This window comes from Macrobrachium nipponense, chromosome 14, assembly GCF_015104395.2.
Source record: "Macrobrachium nipponense isolate FS-2020 chromosome 14, ASM1510439v2, whole genome shotgun sequence".
NCBI classification, from domain to species: Eukaryota; Metazoa; Arthropoda; class Malacostraca; order Decapoda; family Palaemonidae; genus Macrobrachium; species Macrobrachium nipponense.
In genome coordinates, this window is record NC_087207.1 from 35,059,833 (window position 1) to 35,083,914 (window position 24,082).

At 38.3% G+C, this 24,082-nt stretch overlaps 1 protein-coding gene across 1 annotated transcript in view; it reads left to right on the plus strand.

Moving 5' to 3' along the window:
* Nucleotides 1–1,052: 1,052 nt before the first annotated feature.
* Nucleotides 1,053–24,082, plus strand: part of LOC135226455 (collagen alpha-5(IV) chain-like) — a 42,797-nt gene continuing 19,767 nt past the window's right edge. Inside the window, exons 1-2 of the mRNA XM_064266048.1 lie at nucleotides 1,053–1,112; nucleotides 2,425–2,619. Coding sequence (XP_064122118.1) covers nucleotides 2,541–2,619 — 79 coding nt within the window. The 5' untranslated portion in view covers nucleotides 1,053–1,112; nucleotides 2,425–2,540. The remainder of the gene's footprint in view (nucleotides 1,113–2,424; nucleotides 2,620–24,082) is intronic.

The following is a 24,082-nucleotide window of genomic DNA, read 5'->3' on the forward strand; positions in this document are numbered from 1 at the left end:
AACAAAACCGGTATAAAAAATGAAGCAGATTTTAAATATCGACCTGTAGTGTTGCCGTACCATACAGAATGACATCAGTAATCTTTATGGCGCAATGACTAGCATAAATTACAATAAACCATATGCCAGTGGAAAGGCATTTTATTGTAGTTGTGCTCAGACACAACTATATATACCCTTCATTTGTGTGTTTTTTTTTTTTTTTTTTTTTTTTTTTTTTCAATAGACTGTGTATAGATTCGGTTTTCTAGTAATTTGAGTTCATCATTTTGATGACTTGGTATTTTTTGTTTATTTAAAGAGACTGCCATAAATCCTGATTGTTTCCATTACAATGATCCTCGAAGGATTATCCTAATAGGAAAACTAACTTTACTCATACCAGTCAAGATAAAGTTGCTAAATACAAGTCAGGTAAAGTATTTTATGGTAAAGTTGTGGTCATGATGATAAGAATTACATTTATTTAATTGTTTTATTTGGCATTGCTATAGTTAAGATAATAAGAATCACATGTTTTACACATTACTTTTTATATGGTAAAGTTATAGTTATAACAAGTGTTTTTTGTGTGGTAAAATGATGGTCATGATAATAAGCATTACATTTTTGAACAGTGTGTTGTATATGGTAAGGTTATTGTTATGATAGTAAGAATAATTAAATTTTTCACACATACGTTTTATATATATGGTAAGGTTATGTATGGCTGTGATTATAGCATTTCGTGGTTGTTTATATTTTGACGCTCCATAGTTGTTCTTATTGTTTAAATATGTTCTGAAACATTGTCTACTGTTATTAATAGTTATACATATCCCGAAATATTGTCTGTTATTACTGTCAATAAAACACTTCACACGCGTAAACAGTAAAGAAGTCAAGTCATAATGGTGGTCATAACAATATGATATTCAAGAAGGAATCGGTAAATGAACGAGGTGTAAAATGGGGGTGGGGGAGGAAGTGGTGGGGTGGGGGCGGGGGTGGGGATGGGGGGAGAAGGATAAGGATACAAATCTGAAGGACACGGTGGGAGTGGAGTGGCATGGGAGTGAGGTAGGGAGTCCAGTTGACTGTCAGAGGTGGAGTCGCTAAGACTCGAAAATCAGGTACTGGAATGCTTGTGGGGATTCCAGCCGTACTTCCACAACTAACTGTGACAATTACGTGATTTTTTTTCTTGGTTTTTCTATCAAGCTGATTCCGTGCTGTTCGACTCTCATGTTCAGATCAGATGGCAGTGACTGTGACTGATGTACTTTCTTTTTCTGTTATAGAGAAGGCATCCATTTTAGCGGCAAGTGCCTAATTAATTATAAGTATAATATATCAAGTATATATAATATATTATATGATGTTAAATTATATAATTCCCCCTATGATCTATATAATATATATATTTTATATTTATATTTAATTATAATTATAATATATAATCAATGCATATGTGTTAGTGATTTCCCTGGATGTCGAAACCGATTAGCTAAAGTCTTTAATTAAATGGAACAATTTAGGAATGTTCATTGACGACCTGTTGCAGTAAAGCAGTGCCAGGTAGCTTATTAAGTCCGTTCAGTTTGTGGAATTTTCTAACAATTAAATGGCGTGTACTTCATGTAATCATTAGAGTTCTCTCCATCTTTATTTCTTCAGTTCCAAAGTGTCCCTCCGTGTATCGTACACACAGAAGAAACAGGAGAGAGAATGTGTGATGAGATTGATATGCATTTTTTAAACTATTTGAATATCTTTACTTGTGTTTTAATAACTATTTACGGAAACTTCCTCGTAAAGTTTTTCTTTTTGTGAAAGGTTTTTAGTTTTCCATAAATGACAACTATTGACTGTCTGTCCGTCCTCAATCTAAAAAAAAAAAAAAAAAAAACTACTTAGGCTAGAGGGCTGCAATTGGTATGCTGATCATCCACCCTCTAATCATGAAACATACCAAATTGCTGCGCTCTAGCCTTGGTAGCTTTGATTTTATTTAAGGTTAAAGTTAGCCATAAACGTTATTCCGGTACCGCTATAGGTACCAACAACACAGGCCACCACCGGACCGTGGCTGAGTTTCAGGGGCAGTGGCTAAGAGTTGCATACAGCATTATACGCTGTACAGAAAACTCGATTGCACCGAAGAACTTGGGCGCATTTTTTACATATTATTTCTAAGAAACGGAGACGTTCCGGGCTGTCCAAAACAGTCTGTCGCTGAACGAAAAAGTCTTGATAAAGTCTTTTTATATATAACTTAGCTTTAAAAAAGTTTGAGTTTACGTTGACATAATTTATTTAACCGCCATGAACACTGCCATCTGATTTCAGAAGCCCAAATACAGATTAAAGCTCTCACAAAAAATCATCAGCACATTTACTGGCAATATAACAGATACTAATAATGAATCCTTTCATTTCTCACAGCACAGGACATGAAGACTTTATACCAAAAACGAACCGTAACGTAGTATATTTTTGGTATCGGAAAAGAGATATTTTTTTTTGGATTTTTTTTTATTTGAAGGAAATTGTCAGCCGTTATGATGTGGTCTTCAGCATCATCATGCATCGTCACTATAATGTTGATGCTGCATTTAGTAGTTGGAGTATTTGGCCAGCGTAAGTATCTTGACGTTTGGGGTAAATGATGTTGGTATTAAAAGTTACATTTGCAGTCTTGTTTAATGAAACTATTCCTTTTTTCAACCATATGGAATTAAGCAGATACTTATAAATCAACAGTTGCAATTAGATTCTTAATAACTGTCGGATATAGATACATTATATTCATATTTATCCAGTACATAAAAATATCTAACATATAATTGAACCTTATAGGTATTGTTTAGTATATATTTATTCGTACCTGACTGTTTTTCAAGCATTTTTCTTATAACTACTTATATTTATCATTAATATCATTAAAGCGCCTCAGTGGCGTGGTCGGTATGGTCTTGGCCTGCCACCTCGGTGGCTGCGAGTTCGATTATCGGACATTCCATTGAGGGGTGAGGGATGTGTATTTCTGGCGATAGGAGTTCACTCTTGACGTGGTTATGAAGTCACGTAAAGCTGTTGGTCCTGTTGCTGAATAACCACTGGTTCCATGCAACGTAAAAACACCATACAAACAAATTAATATCCTTAAGTAGATTTCAACTTATTTTTTTAAAAGTGGTAACGTTTAAGTCTAGATTTTTGTTTCCTAGAGGACTGAGATGTTGGTCTTTGGTTATTTAATCAAGTAACAGTGCATTACACAATGTGTGGCATATAGTTTTGTCTCTATGCCGGTCTCCACATTTCGTAGTTATAGTTTTTTTATGGCTTCCTACCTTTTTATAATCTTTGTATAAGTATCATCAGGTCCAGCTCTTAATCTTGTAATGCTGATTTTTGTTAGTTAGGTTTTGCAGAGGCATCTAGATGGGTTGTAATAATCTTCTGAAAAAGTCTTGTTGTACTTGTTATACTCCGTTTAGATGTCTCGTGCACAATTCGTATTAGGTTTTCATGGTGATCCGAAAATATAGAGTTACGCTAAATTTCGATAGGGAATTGAATACCTTATCATGGACAATTACTCGGCATTTTGATAGTTGACCTGTGTCTCAGCTCCTCATTAAATCATTCGTGTTTTCCCTTAGCCATTGGGTGAATGACTCCTGCGAAGCGTTATGGTTGTTAAACGTATCTTGTTATTTTTTTATATAGAATTAGATCCAAAGCCAATGTTCATCTTGTTATTACTAATCCGTGGAATATATCGTATCCCATTTAATTTCTCTGTCTCCAATTTAATATACTTTTGCCATGTCATTTCTCATTAAGATGCTTCATGATGGCACATTGTAGGTTTTCACAATACTCGATGCATGCCCCTGTCATGATGCTTGCTCGTCTGATGTTAAATTTCTTCACGAACTTGAAAGCCATGTACACTGTTGTTATGCAATAATTCCATCGAAGTAGGTGTCTAGATTCCGATCCAATGGCGTGGCCGCGGTAGTTTTAGAATCGCTGAATCAGGTCTGTAGTCTCCTGATGAAAGTTTCGCCCAGTAGACGTATAAATCATGAAATCATGCTGTGTTGGCTCGCAGTTCCTGAGTTTTTGCGGTTGTGGCGTTGTTCTGTGAAATAGGGACGTGAGCATCAGGTTTGAATACTTTTGTGTGGGTGTTAGCCGAATATATTTATAAAGGTCAATGTTTGTCATTTTATTTTAACGCGTTGCTGTTGTATATGCTCCTAGGAACATGAAGCTATAGTGTAAGATTGTTCTTACTGAATCTATTAGTTTTAGATTTAGTGGTATATGTATTACCAGGCTTTTGATATTATATACTTGCCGACGGCACTTTTCCATTTAGATGAATCTGATTTTATCGGATATCACTAGGAATTGGCAAGTCGTAGTTGTAGAGTTAACTGCAACACTCCTATCTGGAGTAGCTAAGTTATGCTTTAAAATATAATAACTCTCATGGAAAATACTATCGGGTTGGTGCTTTCTGCTCTGTAACTGGATTGAAAGTATACAATGAGAGCTTATTTGGCATGGTTATCCTGCGACAGAAAGGGGGAGACTTTGTACTGAGGAAGAGACAGATGTTTATCATTATTAGCATTGCATTGCATTGAATCTACGGAATGGCTCAGCTACCACGTCAATCAGGGGATGTCTTGAAGCCTTCCAGATTATAAAAAAAAAAAGTACGCTTTCCCAAAGGACGACATTCAGTTGAGGCATGTAGGCCAGTCATACTCTTTCAGCACAGCTTTGCTAGAACCGAAGGACTTCTTGAAGTGGCAAAGGATTCCGTTTTGTACAAAAAAATATATAGTTTTTGGTAATTGAAGTAATGAAGGGTCTAGTCGTACTAAAATCTATGGTCAAATAGATACTTGTTTCACCAACGAAAATTAAAATAAATACGCTATATTTTATTAGAAATAATTTATCTGTACTGTGTAACATGCACGTCATATATTTTTTACATTTCCATTCTAATAAATAAATCATAAATATCCTATTCTAAAATTCCCGTATCCTTAACTCAACGCAAAGTCCTTTGTCAGACCTTTTTAAGCTCTTCCATAAACCTTTCCTACCCCCCCCCCCCCAATAACAACAACAACAACAAAGTAGTTTGTAGGCGCGAAAAATAATTGCAACCTGTAAAGTTACAGGAGGAATTATTCATGTTACGTAGAATTATGGAGAACAGTGGTTGAACAGGGTTGAATAGTAGGGAAAACGTAGAATCAGGTGATCCGGTAGTTGCAGTCTCGATTTAAAGGAAAAGGTTATTGGGACAATTTCGAGTTGTATGGGCAAATTTGTTACTTTGTGTTGATTCAGAGCGAATCAAGGGGTTTGTAAGTCGACTTCCTGGTTAGAACTAACTGCTTTTCGTAAATGTATATAAAAGACACTTAATGTCGGGTCCGGCCTAATTAATTGTCTAATAGAGAATTAAAGGAAATGAGGCCTTTTCGAATTGTATGATAAAACGTGCATTTGTTTAATGAATGACGAAACTTTGAAAAGTCCAGGATTATTTGTTGTAGCGCATTACGTAAAGATCATAATATCTGCAAATATGGAAGAGGGAAAATTTCGCTGAATATTAACATCTCGATGCAACGAGAACTCGAGAACTACGCCTGATTAACCCTTAAACGCCGGAGCCCTAAATAAAAAAATGACTCCCGTATGCCGGAGGGGTTTGAGAGTGAGCGCGTAAGCGGAAAAAATATTTTTTTCAAAAAATCACAGCGCGCTTAGTTTTCAAGATTAAGAGTTCATTTTTGGCTCCTTTTTTTCTCATTGCTTGAAGTTTAGTATGCAACCATCAGAAATGAAAAACAAAAATATTATCATTATCATATAATAATGCGATATATGATAGCGCAAAAACGAAATTTCATATATAATTGTATTCAAATCGCGCTGTGCGCCAAACGGTTAGAGGTAACAAGTTGCTTTTTTTTTCGTTGTAATGTGCACTAAATTGCGATCATTTTGATATATAACATATTGTAAAACAATAAAAGCAACACAGAGAAAATATTATCACAAAATGATGCATGAATTCGTAGCGCGCGGATGTAAAAAATAAGTTTTTTAATAAATTCACCATAAATCGAAATATTGTTATAGAGACTTGCAATTTGTTTCAAAATGAAGGAAAATGATTGAATATTACGATACTGTAAGAGTTTTAGCTTACAAATGCAGTTTTTTACCATTTCGAACGAGTTAAAGTTGACCGAATGTCGAATTTTTGTTAAAAGTTTTTTTTTTATATGCAAAAAATATAAAAAAAATGAGAAATGCTACAACCTTCCAAAATTTTTGTTATATGTGCATGTTTTTGCGCACATTTTCATATATAAAACTTTAAAAAAAGCGTAATATGAAAACTGGAAACCAAATATTAGGAGAATGTGACCTACGCTTTGTTTTCCGAGATTTTCGGCCGAGAATCGCGCGCGGACGGAATAAAAATATTTTTTTTCAAATATTCACCAATAAATCGAGATTTGTTCTAGAGACTTGCAATATGTTTTAAAATGAAGATAAATTGATTGAATATTACTAGACTGTAAGATTTTTATGTTATAAATGCGTTTTTTTTTGACCTTTTCGGTTGAGTTCAAAGTTGACCGATCGTAGTTTTTTTTGTTCGTACTTATCGTACTTTTATATGCAAATTTTCAAAAATGATAAATGCTTTACAACCTTCCAATAATTTTGTTATAATTGTGCATGTTTTTGCGCACATTTTCATATATAACTATAAAAAAAGCGTAATATTAAAAAGGCACAAATATAGGAGAATGTGACCTACGCGTTTCCGAGATTTTCGGCCGAGAATCGGCGCGCGGACGGAATAAAATATTTTTTTCAATATTCACACATAAATCGAGATATTGTTCTAGAGACTTGCAATATGTTTTAAAATGAAGATAATGATTGAATATTACTAGACTGTAAGATTTTTATGTTATAAATGCGTTTTTTGACTTTTTCGGTTGAGTCAAAGTGAAACCGATCGTAGTTTTTTTTCGTCTTATCGTACTTTATATTGCAAATATTTCAAAATGATAAATGCTACAACCTTCCAATAATTTTTTTGTTATATTGTGCATGTTTTTTGCGCACATTTCCATATATAAACCTTTAAAAAAGCGTAATATGAAAAGGCTCAAATATTAGGAGAATGTGACCTAAACGCGTTTCCGATATTTTCTTGGCCGAAAATCGTCGCGCGGGGGGTGGGAAAAAAGGGGGAAAAAAAATATTTTTTCAAAAACAAATTCACCAGAATCGAGATATTGTTCTAGAGACTTGCAATATGTTTTAAAATGAAGATAAATGATTGAATATACTAGACTGTAAGATTTTTATGTTATAAATGCGTTTTTTGACCTTTTCGGTTGAGTCAAAGTTGACCCGATCCGTAGTTTTTTTCGTACTTATCGTACTTTATATGCAATATTTCAAAAAAATGATAAATGCTACAACCTTCCAATAATTTTTTGTTATATTGTGCATGTTTTTTTGCGCACATTTCCAATATATAAACCTTTAAAAAAAAGCGTAATATGAAAAGGCTCAAAATATTAGAGAATGTGACCTACGTTTTCGAGATTTTCGGCCGAAAATCGTTTCGCGCGAGGGGAAAAAAAATATTTTTTTCAAAAATTCACCGAAATCGAGATATTGTTCTAGAGACTTGCAATATGTTTTTAAAATGAAGATAAATGATTGAATAATTACTAGACTGTAAGATTTTTATGTTATAATGCGTTTTTGACCTTTTCGTTGAGTCAAAGTTGACCGATCGTAGTTTTTTTCGTACTTATCGTACTTTATATGCAAATATTTCAAAAATGATAAATTGCTACAACCTTCCCAATATTTTTTTTTGTTATATTGTGCATGTTTTTGCGCACATTTCATATACTATAAAAACTAAAAAAGCGTAATATGAAAAGGCACAAATATTAGGAGAATGTGACCTACGCGTTTCCGAGATTTTCGGCCGAGAATCGGCGCGCGGACGGAATAAAAATATTTTTTTCAAATATTCACCATAAATCGAGATATTGTTCTAGAGACTTGCAATATGTTTTAAAATGAAGATAAATGATTGAATATTACGAGACTGTAAGATTTTTATGTTATATATGCGTTTTTTTACCTTTTCGGTTGAGTCAAAGTTGACCGATCGTAGTTTTTTTCGTACTTATCGTACTTTATATGCAAATATTTCAAAAATGATAAATGCTACAACCTTCCAATATTTTTTGTTATATTGTGCATGTTTTTGCGCACATTTCCATATATAAACCTTTAAAAAAAGCGTAATATGAAAAGGCTCAAATATTAGGAGAATGTGACCTACGCGTTTCCGAGATTTTCGGCCGAAAATCGTCGCGCGGAGGGGAAAAAAATATGTTTTTCAAAAATTCACCATAAATCGAGATATTGTTCTAGAGACTTGCAATATGTTTTAAAATGAAGATAAATGATTGAATATTACTAGACTGTAAGATTTTTATGTTATAAATGCGTTTTTTGACCTTTTCGGTTGAGTCAAAGTTGACCGATCGTAGTTTTTTTCGTACTTATCGTACTTTATATGCAAATATTTCAAAAATGATAAATGCTACAACCTTCCAATATTTTTCGTTATATTGTGCATGTTTTTGCGCACATTTTCCATATATAAACTATAAAATAAGCGTAATATGAAAAGGTACAAATATTAGGAGAATGTGACCTACGCGTTTCCAAGATTTCGGCCGAGAATCGGCGCGCGGACGGAATAAAAATATTTTTTTTCAAATATTCACCATAAATCGAGATATTGTTCTAGAGACTTGCAATTTGTTTTAAAGTGAAGGTAAATGATTGAATATTACTAGACTGTAAGTAATTTGCTTACCCCCCCAAAAATAATATTTATAATATATATATATATATATATATATATATATATATATATATATATATCTATATCTATATATATATATAAATATATATATAGATATAGATATATATATATATATATATATATATATATATATATTATATATATGTATATATATAATTTTTTTTATACGTAAAATATATATTACATTCTTCGATTCTGGTACCAATACATAAATAAAAGGAATGCAGGTGACACTTCTCTTTTCGCATACAATGAAATGTCTTATTATTATTTTATCATGCACACATTCAGATATATAAAAAATTGTAATAAATATAAACTAAATATAAAATAAATGCAGAATACTCACTCGTAATCCTGACTCTTCGTTCTATTCTTCTTTTCTCCTCCTCCATTGAAGAGTCTGCATTTTTTTCCACTCGACATGACGAGGTACAGGTGGAGGAGGGAGACGCGCGCCCTTACTGCTGATGGACCCGGCGGCCCCGTGCGCCCTCCGCTGTCGGTTTAGGGGGCGCGCTCCAATACATGACCTTAGTGTGATACTTTCGGTCACACTCCCCTATCCTGCAAAGAGCAACTTTGCAGAGACGACAGAAGAACCGGGTGTCTCTCCTTCTGCCATTCATATGGCACACCCGGCACCGTTTCTGCCTTGTCGCCTTCTATGGCCTCCAGTATGTGTTCCCCTGGCTGCAGCCGACACGCAGGGTCCACTACCCGACGAGAAGCGGTGATGGCGGGGCCGGCAGCAAGAGGGCGTCGTCAGCAGGGGCGTCGTCAGCAGGGGCGGCGACAGCAGGGGTGTCGTCAGCAGGGGCGGCGACAGCAGGGGCGTCGTCAGCAGGGGCGGCGGCAGCAGGGGCGGCGGCAGCAGGGGCGTCGTCAGCAGGGGCGTCGTCAGCAGGGGCGTCGTCAGCAGGGGTGGGCGTCGTCAGCAGGGACGGCGGCAGCAGGGGCGGCGGCAGGTCGAGCGAAGTTGGCCCTCCTATCTGCCCTTTCCTCTAGGGGCAGATCTGCAGCTCGGGGCAGGGGGCCACTTATGGGAAGGCCACTCATCGGGATCGAAGTTGATGAGGGCATTCCCGGCTACCTCTAGGAACTGTGCGTGGTCAACCTCGGAAGATTGTCACCGCGGTACCCACAGTACAGTATGTAGGCATTTTGGAGGGCCAACTGAAGGATGTATTTGAGGAGCTTCTGTGTCCACCTTCTGGTTCTCCTGGCGAAGGGATAGTACTGGATGAGCTGATCAAAGAGATCAACTCCTCCCATGTGCCTGTTGTAGTGCCCAATGACAGTAGCCGCTCGGTACGAAACTCCTCAAACACAACTCGGCCCTGTCGACGTGTCTTCTTCCGCTGTACGATCTCTTCTTGGATGGGTCATGACTCGTCGTAACCATGGGGACGAGTCGGACACCCTTCCCCCAACAGATGACGAGACAGCGCCCTTCCGCCGCCACACTCTGTCTCTCCTCTTGCCAGGTGTTGCGGATGACTAGCGAACCTCTTGAGGACATTCGGGGCCCCACGCACCAACCGAAGGGTACCACTGACGTGAAACACCTGCTTCATACAGTTCCTGGGCCAGGGATACCGAGTTATAATAATTATCCATAAACAGGTGATATCCCTGGTTACGGAAACGTCCCACAAGGTTGAATACAGTGTCACGCAGCGTGGAGAATACCCCGGTATACACTGAAAAGTCCACAACGTATCCAGTGTTGGCCTCGGTAATGAGAAAGAATTTCACACCATATTTCTTTGGCTCTTGGGGTTGGGGTTTATACACTTTTATACTAAGACGTCCTTTGTAAGGCATCATCCCCTCATCCAAAGACAGGTTCTTTCCAGGAATCACGAGATTACTACATCGCTCACGGATATAATCCAACACTGTACGCACTAAAATGAGGCGATCACTGTTATTCCGGGGTATGGCCCTTCGGTTGAAGGCGTTGAAGTACCTGTCCATCGCCAGGAAATTATCACGGGACATAACGCCAGGCACATTCGGCATATATAAAAAATAACTTCTCTTCCAATATTGCCTGACGTCGATAGCAGGTGTCAAACCAAAATAAATGTGGAGCCCCAAAAAATGTGCCATGTCAATGAGGTTGCAACCCCGCCAGGAATACGACAAGGTCGTCTTCAGCTCATATCGGCAGTACCGAGCGTAGTCCACCGTCTCGTGTACCAGGTATTCCAGCAATTCCCGCGTCAGGAAAAGCTGGATGAATGCCCAAAACAGTCAGGGGTACTGGTACGGTCATCCCAGGGGTTGCCGTGAAGGGGTGCATGTTAGGAGGGGTGGGGTCCTCCGTCCACCCTCGTCACTCTCCGACGACCGACCTTCACCTTGGCTGGCGCGACGAGCCGACCTTCTACGTGCCCGTGCGCGCGCACGCGCACGGGTGCGGGCACGATGCACACTACCCCCCCCCGTTGGCCCATCACCCTCACTTAGGCCCTCACTTTCTGTATCGTCCTCTGCGATAAAACTTGAGCCCGTATCCCCACCCTCCCCCTCCCCCTCCCCCTCAGATTCCCCCTCGTATGCACTGAATTCGAGCTCACTTTCGGGATGTGAGCCTCGAACGGACATTGGGGGCAAATATTCATCCTCACTTTCATCGGGACTGATGTCCTCATCACTCGATGACATCCGCCATCAAAATGAGGACTTGCGACATGTTTCCCGATCAAGCTCCGAAAGATATTCGTCTATGTCCCTTGGTTGGAGGCCTCCCAAATGCCTACGAATGCCCCTAAGGACGCCCACATGCTTTCTAGGGGTAACCAAAGGCAAACGATGTGTTCCCGAAACACTTTCAGCCACACGTGGCCGCACAGAACGGCCTTGAGGCGCGGGGTCATGCTGGGTGCTTGGCCCTCGCCAGCATCCATGTCCAAAACTCGCCTTACACGATCCCTTCCGACGGGTAAAACGCGCCTTTCACGGTTCACACGTCGTGAGACATATCTACGACCTGTCCTGTAGCAATACAAATGCTCAAGTCTCGCACAAGTCCAGAAAAACACGCTTTTCACGAAAGATCGCTCTCGGATGGTGCGCTACTGATGCTGGCTGGAGCGAGAAGAAGGGATATCGCGCATGCGCACCTGGGTCACGCTTCAAAACAAAACAAGGCCTTGATCCGTGGACTCCCAGCATCCCCCAAGGCGCGTGATTCAAAAGTTTTAGGCTGGTAGGCCTATAAGTATTTTTCCGCGAATTTTAAAAAAAACTTTTGTATGTCGACGTAAAATACGTCCAGTCGGCACCCGACAGACAATTTATCTCGACGTAAAATACGTCCAGTCGCGTTTAAGGGTTAAGATTTCCTGGTCTAATCCAAACCGGATTTTTAATATGTCGTCTGTATGCGGTCATTTTTGACGATATACCGATCACCCACGACCTTCTTTTTCATTCAGTTCTATCCCTCATCCTTAGCAGCGACCCACAATGTTCTGCTAAAGCCCAGGTGCTTGATAGTTAGTGGGTTTTTAAAGAAAACAGCCTATCTCATTTCCTCTTTTTTCATGGGATCGAACGGGGGTTGACTCTGTTGTGAGCTATGTAGGCCTTGCGATATAAGGTCAGAGAGAGAGAGCGAGCGGACAGCTCTCCAGTTGTGATATCAAGCGTAATGGACAGCCGGACCGAACATGATGTGGTTATTGAAACTAATTACTGTCAAAATGTACATGTTGATGACCTGTATCAAGTGACAGACGAGAATGACACATGCCATCATTACACAGCCATGAATAGTGATTTGGAAGTTTAATTAGGATTTTTTTTGTATTTTCATTTCTTTCTTTTGTACTGGCAGTATTATTGAATGCAAAACCTGTTTTTACGGCATTCAGTTTACAGTCTTCCCTGTGAGTCAGATCTATTCGTGTTTTCATCTTTATTTTCCTCTTTGTACTATTCCATAAGAATGTATGTCGCTTGATTATAATAGTTCGTTGATTTAAAGAAGGAATTTTAATCGATTCTCTTATTTCCTTTTGCAACGGCAAATCAACAAACGGAAAGTTGTTGATATATATATATATATATATATATATATATATATATATATATATATATATATATATACACACACATAGCGAGAGGGAGAGAGATTATAAATCTGGTTCAACACTTGTCATGTCTAAATATTAACTGGTAATTTTTACCGTGTTTGGAATTGGTTCGTTTTAGTTTTAATCCTCGTAATCGAATTATGAGGCCAATTTTTTTAATACTTTGTGTGAAATACATGTATATTTCACTACGAGAATGCCATGCTGGACAGAAATCCATTGTGCTCCGTGTGTTTGTTGCAGACTTTCGCAGTGCAAACACTCATTCTGCAAAATATGTTTAGACAGGAACGTGACCTCGTTGGGTAAAATGTAGAAACCTGGCAAGATTATGCATTTGTTTATTTTCCAATTTGTTTGCAAATATTTGCTGGGAGGTCGACTTTTTATCCTTGTGTAGTTTAGTATTTATATTTATATATTTTTTTTATTCTATTAATTAGAGTTCCTTTTTAATTCTTTTAATTAAAGACAGATAGTTGCAGGCAGGCTCACTTAAGATTTTTTTTTACAGGAACATTAGATATATACATCTTTATATTTCTATTCATTCATGTATTTGTGCACTGAAGTGGAAAGAAAGGTGGGTGTAGGATTTGCTTGGTGTTACATCATTAGTGGTCATTGCTTAATTGCATATTCACTTTAATAGAGGTTTGACTGATTTGTTTGCATGTCTAGCGTTGCAAGCGAAGATTTCTCTTATTAGACATGGTTTGATGGAGGATTTTGATAGATTAGTTGGCTGACTCCTAACTTTAGTTTTGTGTTTGTGTTTGTGCTAAGGGTTTAGTGCTAGGATTCTGTTTATTTCACTCGTATGGGATGTTCAGGAAACGGCGTTGCCGGAAAGTCCATAAAATCTCTCTCTCTCTCTCTTCTCTCTCTCTCTCTCTTTCTGGCTACGTAAAATAGGGGTGGATAGTTCGTCTTGTTAGTTTCATTAGTTTTAGTTTTTATATGTAATTTCATTTATTTCGAAATAGAGAAATTCATAAATATTAGTAACATGTTACCGATTTTTAAGCACTATAATATAAAAGGGCACATAAGTAATGAAGGTATAACATATGAACACACACACACACACACACACACACACACACATATATATATATATATATATATATATATATATATATATATGTATATACATATATATACATATGTATATCATATATATATATATATATATATTATATGTCTTATAAAATATATATGTTCCTTAAGGGAACGTTTCTCCAATTAGTCAGTCATTGGCTTAAAAAGATTATTAACATAATTAATAATGTCTCCTATTTTTTTTATTTGTCTCTAGCGGGGTATCAGTACAAATAGCTGCCATACAGATTTTTTTTTATAGGAAAGATTACTTTTATCGGAATGAAACCCTTATGGCACTGTGCATGACTTAATATCACTGGTTGATTTTCTTTAACCATTAAAGATTAGTGCAATAAACTTCACAACTATATCAAATAATTTTACCCTGACATTTAGTCAACATACCATTGTTTGATTGTATTTGTGTGCGTTTGTTTTTGTTTGTTTGTTTGCTTGTTTTTTCATTCACCAGTTAATTTCTAGCATTGTGAAATAAAGAGAGCATGTCATTGTGGTGCAATACTTTTGATTGACCTAAAAGTGCCAAGATAAGTGTTACGAACGTGTCGAAAATGAATAGTAAACCTAAAATGTTTTTATAAACTATGGTTTTCACATTAATAAATAATGTCCCAGAATTTGTTTATCATTCCTGGCCCCTTTTTTCTTGCCATGGTATGTCGAAGGATTTCTGATGATCCATTTTTCACACTTAGGTATATTTCATCTTAGTGCGGTCTCCTTAATACGCTTAAGATGTTCCACAACAGTAGTTCAGAAGTCCGCATATTCGAGTGTGTGATGTGGAAATTGTGCTCGTTACGTTGATTCCTGCTTTTTTTTTATTTCATGAGTTAAATAAATAATGGAATTATTCTGCTCTGGGCATTCATCTATTATTCAGAAGTTTAAGTATGAATGTGGCAATGGCCATTGTCATGTTTTTTCTTTGGAGTACTGTAATATGAAAAGGGCTACTGTGTAAATGAAATAAATGTAATTCAGTTATTATTTTCTTCTTTGCCTTTATTCTTCCTTAATGGTTAGTGGAAGAATGTCATCAACTCGCCACAGTGTTAGCGTTTCCTTCCTTCTGAACATTTTCATCTGACCAGCAGTCTCCAAACGACACCAGGAATTTCGATAGCATCGAATGGCTGCTCGTTTTCTCGCTATTGCCTTTCAGACAATTTACAGTATCAGAGCGTCCAGTGAGCGGGATTGTCATTTCATCAAACTGAGTATGCTGTAGATATGGCTGCAAGTCGTAAACATTCTTCTGAAGCACAGGAAAAGGCCATCCGTCATGATCATAATATGATTAATCTTGTTTTTACCGCTAAAAGGACGGGACTGCTCACGGTTTGACTCATGCACTGTACTGTTGTCAGTAGGGGAGATGCTTTGTTTTGTCTTCTGACACACACACACACACACACACACACACCACAGATGCATCCCGTAGGGAGTTAGTTCCGTCAGTGAACCTCGGGCGGTGCACTGTAGGCATCACTTAAGGTTCTTTGCAGCGTGTCTTCGACCCCTAGCTGCAACTAGCTGCAACCACTTTCGTTCCTTTCACTGTACTTCCTTTCATATACTCTTTCTTCATCTTACTTTCCACCCTCTCCTAACACTTGATTCATAGTGCAACTGCTTTGAGGTTTTCCTCCTGTTACTCCTTTCAGACTTTTTACTCTCAATTTCCATTTCAACGTTGAATGACCTCATAGGTCCCAGTGCTTGGCCTTTGGCCTAAATTTTATAATCAGCTCAACTCAACCACAGATGCATTGCTTTGTGCCTCTTTACTTTTCATCTTTCAACTTTGGCCTCATCCCGCCTCAGCGTGCAACTCCTTTAACTTTCTCCTACTTCACTTTTCACCCCATATTTACGGTCAAATAGGATCAGGCCAATGCCAGTCTCGATGTGTGAGTTAGTGGGCTCAAAATAATAATAATAATAATATCTTTCTATCAGAGTTTATTTCAAGCAATTTTCTTCAACTTGCAACACTAGGGGTTCGGAAGGAGCAAACAAAAATAATATCATTAGATTAGTCTGTCATTGCCCGCGACAGTGTAGAGGATGCTGAGGACCTTGATGAATTCTCCTGGCTACAACTACCTGTCCTGTGCCAAAGGCTTCCGGTCATCCTATAATATTCCTTTCCTACTTACTTGTCCATCGTTCTCAGCCATCTCTCCCGGGATCTTCCCCTTTCCACGCCTTCCTCTGAAAGTCCACAGAGGTAGTACTTCCTGCATCTGGTTTCCTTCTCTCCTATAAATAAGGAGCATGTATACCTCAATATTTATTCATAAGCTAAAATGAGCTTATTCATGAGTTAAAATTGCCCTTCGCTAATGCATAAAGGAGTGTGGTTGATGAATAGCCCCGGGTATGGCAATGCAAGGCGTTAATTACATACCTCATTATAAATTACTTTTGGGCACAATCTCCGCCCCTCCCCGGGGTAATTCACACTGGAATGTAATTGCCGATTGGCCTTGGGTGTTTCAATGCAAGTACAGGAACTGTTAAACCCCAAATCAGCAATAATTGTACACCGATTCATCTGTCCTTCCTCCCTGTCTGTTTGTTGGACATTTATGTCGTCAATCAAAGTATTTACAGTGGATGTGTATTGTCAGTGTATGGCAAAAGCGTTTTGTGATATCCTGGAATAGATGAAACTTAATTAACGTTTCTATAGAGGTTTCATGTATACAGAACGGAAATTGTTTACGGAAATCAAAGCCACAATTTTTATTGAATATACAAACATTCATATGACGAATCACTGATAAACGACGGAAGCCTTTGTTAACGGTATTACGTAAATAACCTCATTGTTGGGAAATGAAGTTTACAGCATTAGCTTTCCAGTCATTTGTAACACCCGATAAATAAATTAATCAATTAATAAGTCTGTAGCTTAGTCCATATTTCACATTTGGAATGCATTGATGCTTAGGATGTTGTTTTCAGAAACAACGGAATTTTAACTGTAGGAAAAATTAATCGGAAAAAACTAAAAAGCCAGAGAAAACTTTCACTTGGATTTCCCTGGAGGATTTTATGGATGAGTAGGTAGAAAACGGATGTGTTTATATGACGGTTGAATAATGAATGCAAGTATGAATGGTGGAAGAATGAAAGTTGTTGACTCATACAGTTATTTAAGAGAAAGTGTCTCTAATGATGAGACAGTGAGGTGAATCATAGATTAGGTGAGGCAAGGAGTGTAACGGGAACTCGAAGGAAGTGTTGAGCTAATAAGGGAGACGAGGAGAATGCGTCAAGGGATTGCTGTACCAACCTTTCTCAATGGAAGGACAAAACAGAAATGCGATGGCGCGTTAAAAGGTTTTAACTTAAAGGGAAAGTGAATCTGATTGTTAATTCTCGGGCATTCCACTGATGGGTTAGATATGTGTATTTCTGGTGATAAAGTTCACTCTCGACGTGGTTCGGAAGTCACGTAAAGCCGTTAGTCCCGTTGCTGAATAACCACTGGTTCCATGTAACATAAAAACACCAAACTAACAAACAAACAATTTGATTGTTAAGAGTTAGTAGTTGTTCCATATACAAGGAATGGGGCAGTCTATGTTGGTGAAAATAGCGTAAAATTCGAAAGGAGACGAGGAATAATTCGAACTTCCTTGGATGAGAGTTTGTTATCCATTTCTAAAGAAAGGACCATATTACGTAGTTATATAATAAACGCTTAAAATATATCGTGGTTCATGTGTATGTATTGTTTTCCATGATGTGTTCCCATTTGATTATTTGAATGGAGCTGTTCATTTGGTAATACGATTCTTGTTTTCCGAAAGGATTATCTCTTAGAAACAAAAAATCTCGGATTACGAGTCAGATGGTTCTTCAGAGCTAATCTTAGTTGACCAAGAACGGAACAGAACAACCTTTTCTGTTGACCAAAAACTGAACAGAACAACCTTTTCTGTTGACCAAGAACGGAACAGAATCACCTTTTCTATTGACCAAGAACGGAACAGAACCACTTTTTCTGTTAAACAAAAACGGAACAGAAAAACCTTTACTGTTGACCAAAAACGGAACAGAACAACCTTTTCTGTTGACCAAGAATGGAGCAGAACAACCTTTTCTGTTGACCAAGAATGGAACAGAAAAACTTTTTCTGTTGACCAAAAACGGAACAGAACAACCTTTTCTGTTGACCAAGAACGGAACAGAACCACTTTTTCTGTTGACCAAGAATGGAACAACACCACTTTTTCTGTTGATCATAAACGGAACAGAACAACTTTTTCTGTTGACCAAGATTGGAACAGAACAACCTTTTCTGTTTACCAAGAACGGAACAGAACAACTTTTTCTGCTGAACAAAAACGGAACAGAACAACCTTTTCTGTTGACCAAAAACAGAACAGAACAACCTTTTCAGTTGACCAAGGATGGAACAGAACAACCTTTTCTGTTGACCAAAAACAGAACAGAACAACCTTTTCTGTTGACCAAAGACAGGACAGAACAACCTTTTCTGTTGACCAAAAACAGAACAGAACAACCTTTTCTGTTGACCAAAGATGGAACAGAACAACCTTTTCTGTTGACCAAGAACGGAAGAGAACAACCTTTTCTGTTGACCAAAGACGGAACAGAACAACTTTTTCTGTTCACCAAGAAGGAACGGAACAACCTTTTCTGTTGACCAAGAATAGAACAGAACAACCTTTTCTGTTGACCAAAGACGGAACAGAACAACCTTTTCTGTTGACCAAAGACGGAACAGAACAACCTTTTCTGTTGACCAAGAACGGAACAGAACAACCTTTTCTGTTGACCAAGAACAGAACAGAACAACCTTTTCTGTTGACCAAGAACAGAACAGAACAACCTTTTCTGTTGACCAAGAATGGAACAGAACAACTTTTTCTGTTGGCCAAGAACGGAACAGAACCACTTTTTCTGTTGACCAAGAACGGAACAGAACAACCTTTTCTGTTGACCAAGAATGGAACAGAAAAACTTTTTCTGTTGACCAAGAATGGAACAGAACAACCTTTTCTGTTGACCAAGAACGGAACAGAACAACTTTTTCTGTTGACCAAGAATGGAACAGAACAACCTTTTCTGTTGACCAAGATTGGAACAGAACAAACCTTTTCTGTTTACCAAGAAACGGAACAGAAACAACTTTTCTGCTGAACAAATAACGGAACAGAACAACCTTTCTGTTGACCCAAAAACAATAAACAACCTTTTCTTTTGGTTGAACCAAGAATAGAAACCAGAACAACCTTTTTCTGTTGGCACCAAAAACAGGAACAGAACAACCTTTCTTTCATACCAAAGATTGGAACCAAGAACAACTCCTTTTCTGGGTGAACCCAAGAACCGGAAATTTAGAGAACAACCTTTTCTGTTGAACCAAGAACCGGAAACAGAACAACCTTTTCTGTTGACCAAGAACCCAAGGAACCAGAACAACCTTTTTCTGTTGACCAAAGATGGAACAGAACAACCTTTTTCTGATTGACCAAGAACGGAACAGAACAACCTTTTATTGTTGAACCAAGAACCGGAACAGAACAACCTTTTCTGTTGACCAAGGACACGGAACAGAACAACCTTTTCTGTTGGACCAAGAACGGAACAGAACAACCTTTTTCTTCTCGTTGACCAAGAATGGAACAGAACAACCTTTTCTTGGTTGAACCAAGAAAATAGGAACAGAACAACCCTTTTCTGTTGACCAAGAACGGAACAGAACAACCTTTTCTGTTGGCCAAGAAACGGAACCAGAACCACTTTTTCCTGGCTTGACCAAGAACGGAACAGAACCAACCTTTTTCTGTTCGACCAAAGAATGGCGAACAAGAACCCACTTTTTCCTGTTGACCAAAGAACAGGAACAGAACAACCTTTTCTGCTTTGACCAAGCAATGGGAACAGAACAACCTTTTCCTTGGTTGACCCAAGAGAACAAGAACCAGAACCAACTTTTTTCTGTTTGACCGAAGCAAATGGAAACAGTAAAGTAACCTTTTCTGTTGACCAAAAACAGGAACAGAACAACCTTTTCTGTTTGACCAAGTACCGGAAACAGAACAACCTTTTTCGGTTGACAAGGAATGGAACAGAACAACTTTTCTGTTGACCAAGAACTAACAGAAACAACCGTTTTCTGTTGAACAAGAACGGAACAGAACCACATTTCTGTGACCAGAACGGAGCAAGAACAACCTTTTCTGTTGACCAAGAACGGAACAGAACAAACCGTTTTCTGTGAAACCAAAGAACAGGACAGAACAACCGTTTTTCTTTTGTTGACCAAGAATGGAACAGAACAACCGGTTTTCTGTTGAACAAGAAACAGAACAGAACCCAACCTTTTCCCTGTGACCTAAGAATGGAACAGGAACCACTTTTTCTGTCGACCAAAGATGGAACAAGAACCAACCTTTTTCTGTTGACCAAAGGAATTGGAACAGAAACAACCTTTTTCTGTTTTTGACCAAAGAATGGAAAACGAACAAACCTTTTTCTGTTGACCAAGAATGGCAGAATCAGAACAACCTTTTTTCTGTTGACCAAAGAAATGGTAACAGAACAAACCTTTTCTGTTGAACCAAAGACGGAAACAGAACAACCTTTTTCTGTTGACCAAAGACGGAGCAAGAACAAACTTCTGTTGAACAAGAAACGGAACAAGAACGCCGTTTTCTGTTGACCAAAGAACCAGAACAGAACAACCTTTTCTGGTTGAACCAAAGATGGAACAGAAACCACCTTTTCTGTTTGACCAAGAACGGGAACAGAACAACCTTTCTTTGTTGACCAAGAACGGCAACAGAACCAACCTTTTCGTTTTGGACCAAGAATGGAACCAAGGAACAACCTTCTGTTGACCAAGAAACGGTAACAGAAACAACCCTTTTTCTGTTGACCAAGAACGGAACAGAACAAGCCTTTTCTGTTGACCAAGAATGGGAAACAGAACAACCCTTTTCTTGTTGACCAAAAGAACGGCGAACAGAAACAACCTTTTTTGCTCGTTTGACAAGAACGGAACAGCAACCAACTACCTTTTCTTTGGAACAAGAACGTTAACCAGAACCCAACCTTTTCTTGTTGACCAAGAACAGAACAGAACAACCTTTTCTGTTGACTAAGAATGGAACAACACCACTTTTTCTGTTGACCAAGAACAGAAATGAACCACTTTTTCTGTTGACCAAGAACAGAAATGAACCACTTTTTCTGTTGACCAAGAACGGAACAGAATAACCTTTTCTGTTGACCAAAAACAGAACAGAACAACCTTTTCTGTTGACCAAGAACGGAACAGAACAACCTTTCTGTTGACCAAGAATGGAACAGAACAGCTTTTTCTGTTGACCAAGAACGGAACAGAACCACATTTTCTGTTGACCAAGAACGGGGCAGAACAACCTTTTCTGTTGACCAAGAACGGAACAGAACAACCGTTTTCTGTTGACCAAGAACAGAACAGAACAACATTTTCTGTTGACCAAGAACGGAACAGAACAACCTTTTCTGTTGACCAAGAACGGAACAGAACCACTTTTTCTGTCGACCAAAGATGGAACAGAACAACCTTTTCTGTTGACCAAAGACGGAACAGAACAACCTTTTCTGTTGACCAAGAACGGAAGAGAACAACCTTTTCTGTTGACCAAAGACGGAACAGAACAACCTTTTCTGTTGACCAAGAATGGAACAGAACAACCTTTTCTGTTGACCAAGAGCAGAACAGAACAACCTTTTTCTGTTGACCAAGAATGGAACAGAACAACCTTTTCTGTTGACCAAGAACGGAACAGAACAACCGTTTCTGTTGAACAACCTTTTCTGTTGGCCAAAGACGGAACAGAACAACCTTTTCTGTTGACCAGAGACGGAACAGAACAACCTTTTCTGTTGACCAAAGACGGAAAAGAACAACCTTTCCTGTTGACCAAAGACGGAACAGAGCAAGCTTTTTCTGTTTGACCAAGAATGGAGAGAACTTTTCTGTTGACCAAGAACTTGAAACAGAATAACCCTTTTCTTTGACCCAAGAATGGAACAGAACAACCTTTTTTCTGTTGACCAAGAACGGAACAGAACAACCGTTTCTGTTGAACAACCTTTTCTGTTGGCCAAAGACGGAACAGAACAACCTTTTCTGTTGACCAGAGACGGAACAGAACAACCTTTTCTGTTGACCAAAGACGGAAAAGAACAACCTTTCCTGTTGACCAAAGACGGAACAGAGCAAGCTTTTCTGTTGACCAAGAACGGAAGAGAACCTTTTCTGTTGACCAAGAACGGAACAGAACAACCTTTTTTGTTGACCAAGAACAGAACAGAACAACCTTTTCTGTTGACCAAAGACGGAACAGAACAACCTTTTCTGTTGACCAAAGACGGAACAGAACAACCTTTTCTGTTGACCAAGAACGGAAGAGAACAACCTTTTCTGTTGACCAAAGACGGAACAGAACAACCTTTTCTGTTGACCAAAGACAGAACAGAACAACCTTTTCTGTTTACCAAAGTCAGAACAGAACAACCTTTTCTGTTGACCAAAGATGGAACAGAACAACCTTTTCTGTTGGCCAAAGACAGGACAGAACAACCTTTTCTGTTGACCAAAGACAGAACAGAACAACCTTTTTTTCTGTTGACCAAAGACGGAACAGAACAACCTTTTCTGTTGACCAAGAACGGAACAGAACAACCTTTTCTGTTGACCAAAGATGGAACAGAACAACTTTTTCTGTTGACCAAAAACGGAACAGAACAACCTTTTCTGTTGACCAAGGACGGAACAGAACAACCTTTTCTGTTGACCAAGAACGGAACAGAACAACCTTTTCTGTTGACCAAGAACGGAACAGAACAACCTTTTCTGTTGACCAAAGATGGAAGATAACAATTTTTTCTGTTGACCAAAGATGGAATATAACAACCTTTTCTGTTGACCAAAGACTGAACAGAACAACCTTTTCTGTTGACCAAGAATGGAACAGAACAACCTTTCTGTTTGACCAAAGGACAGAACAGAAACAACCTTTTCTGTTGACCAAGAACGGAATAACAGAAACAACCTTTTCTGTGTTGGGAACCAAGAACGGAAACAAGAACAACCTTTTCTGTTGACCAAGAGCATAACAGAACAAACCCTTTTCTGTTGACCAAGAGCAAAGAACCAGAACAACCTTTTTCTGTTGACCAAGACGGAAACAGAATAACTGTTGACCAATGAAATACAGAAATAACTTTTTCTGTTGAAACCAGAATGGACAGACCACTTTTGTCTGTTGAACCCAGACGGAACAGAACAACCTTTTTTCTGTTGGACCAAGAAATGGCAAACAAGACACCTTTTCTGTTGACCAAGAAATGGAAACCAGAAACAACCTTTCTGTTGACCAAAAATTGGACAGAGTAATTTTTCCCTGTTGAACCAAGAAATGGAACAAATACAAACTTTTCTTGTTCAACCAAAGACCAAGAACAGAAACAACCTTTTCTGTTGACCAAAGACGGAACAGAACAAGCTTTTTCTGTTGACCCAAGGAGACGGGAACAGAACCAACCTTTTCTGTTGACCAAAGGATGGAACAGAACAAACCTTTTCTCGTTGATCAAAGATGGAACAGAACAAAGCCTTTTTTCTGTTGAACCAAGAACGGAAACAGGAACAACCTTTTCTGTTGACCAAAAATGGAACAGAAATAACCTTTTTCTGTTAACCTAAAGAACCAGAAACAGAACAACCCTTTTCTGTTGACCAAAGATCAGAAACAGAACAACCTTTTTCTGTTGACCAAAAACGGGAACCGAAACCAACCTTTTGTTTCTGATGACCCAAAAAACCCGGAACAGAACAACGTTTCTT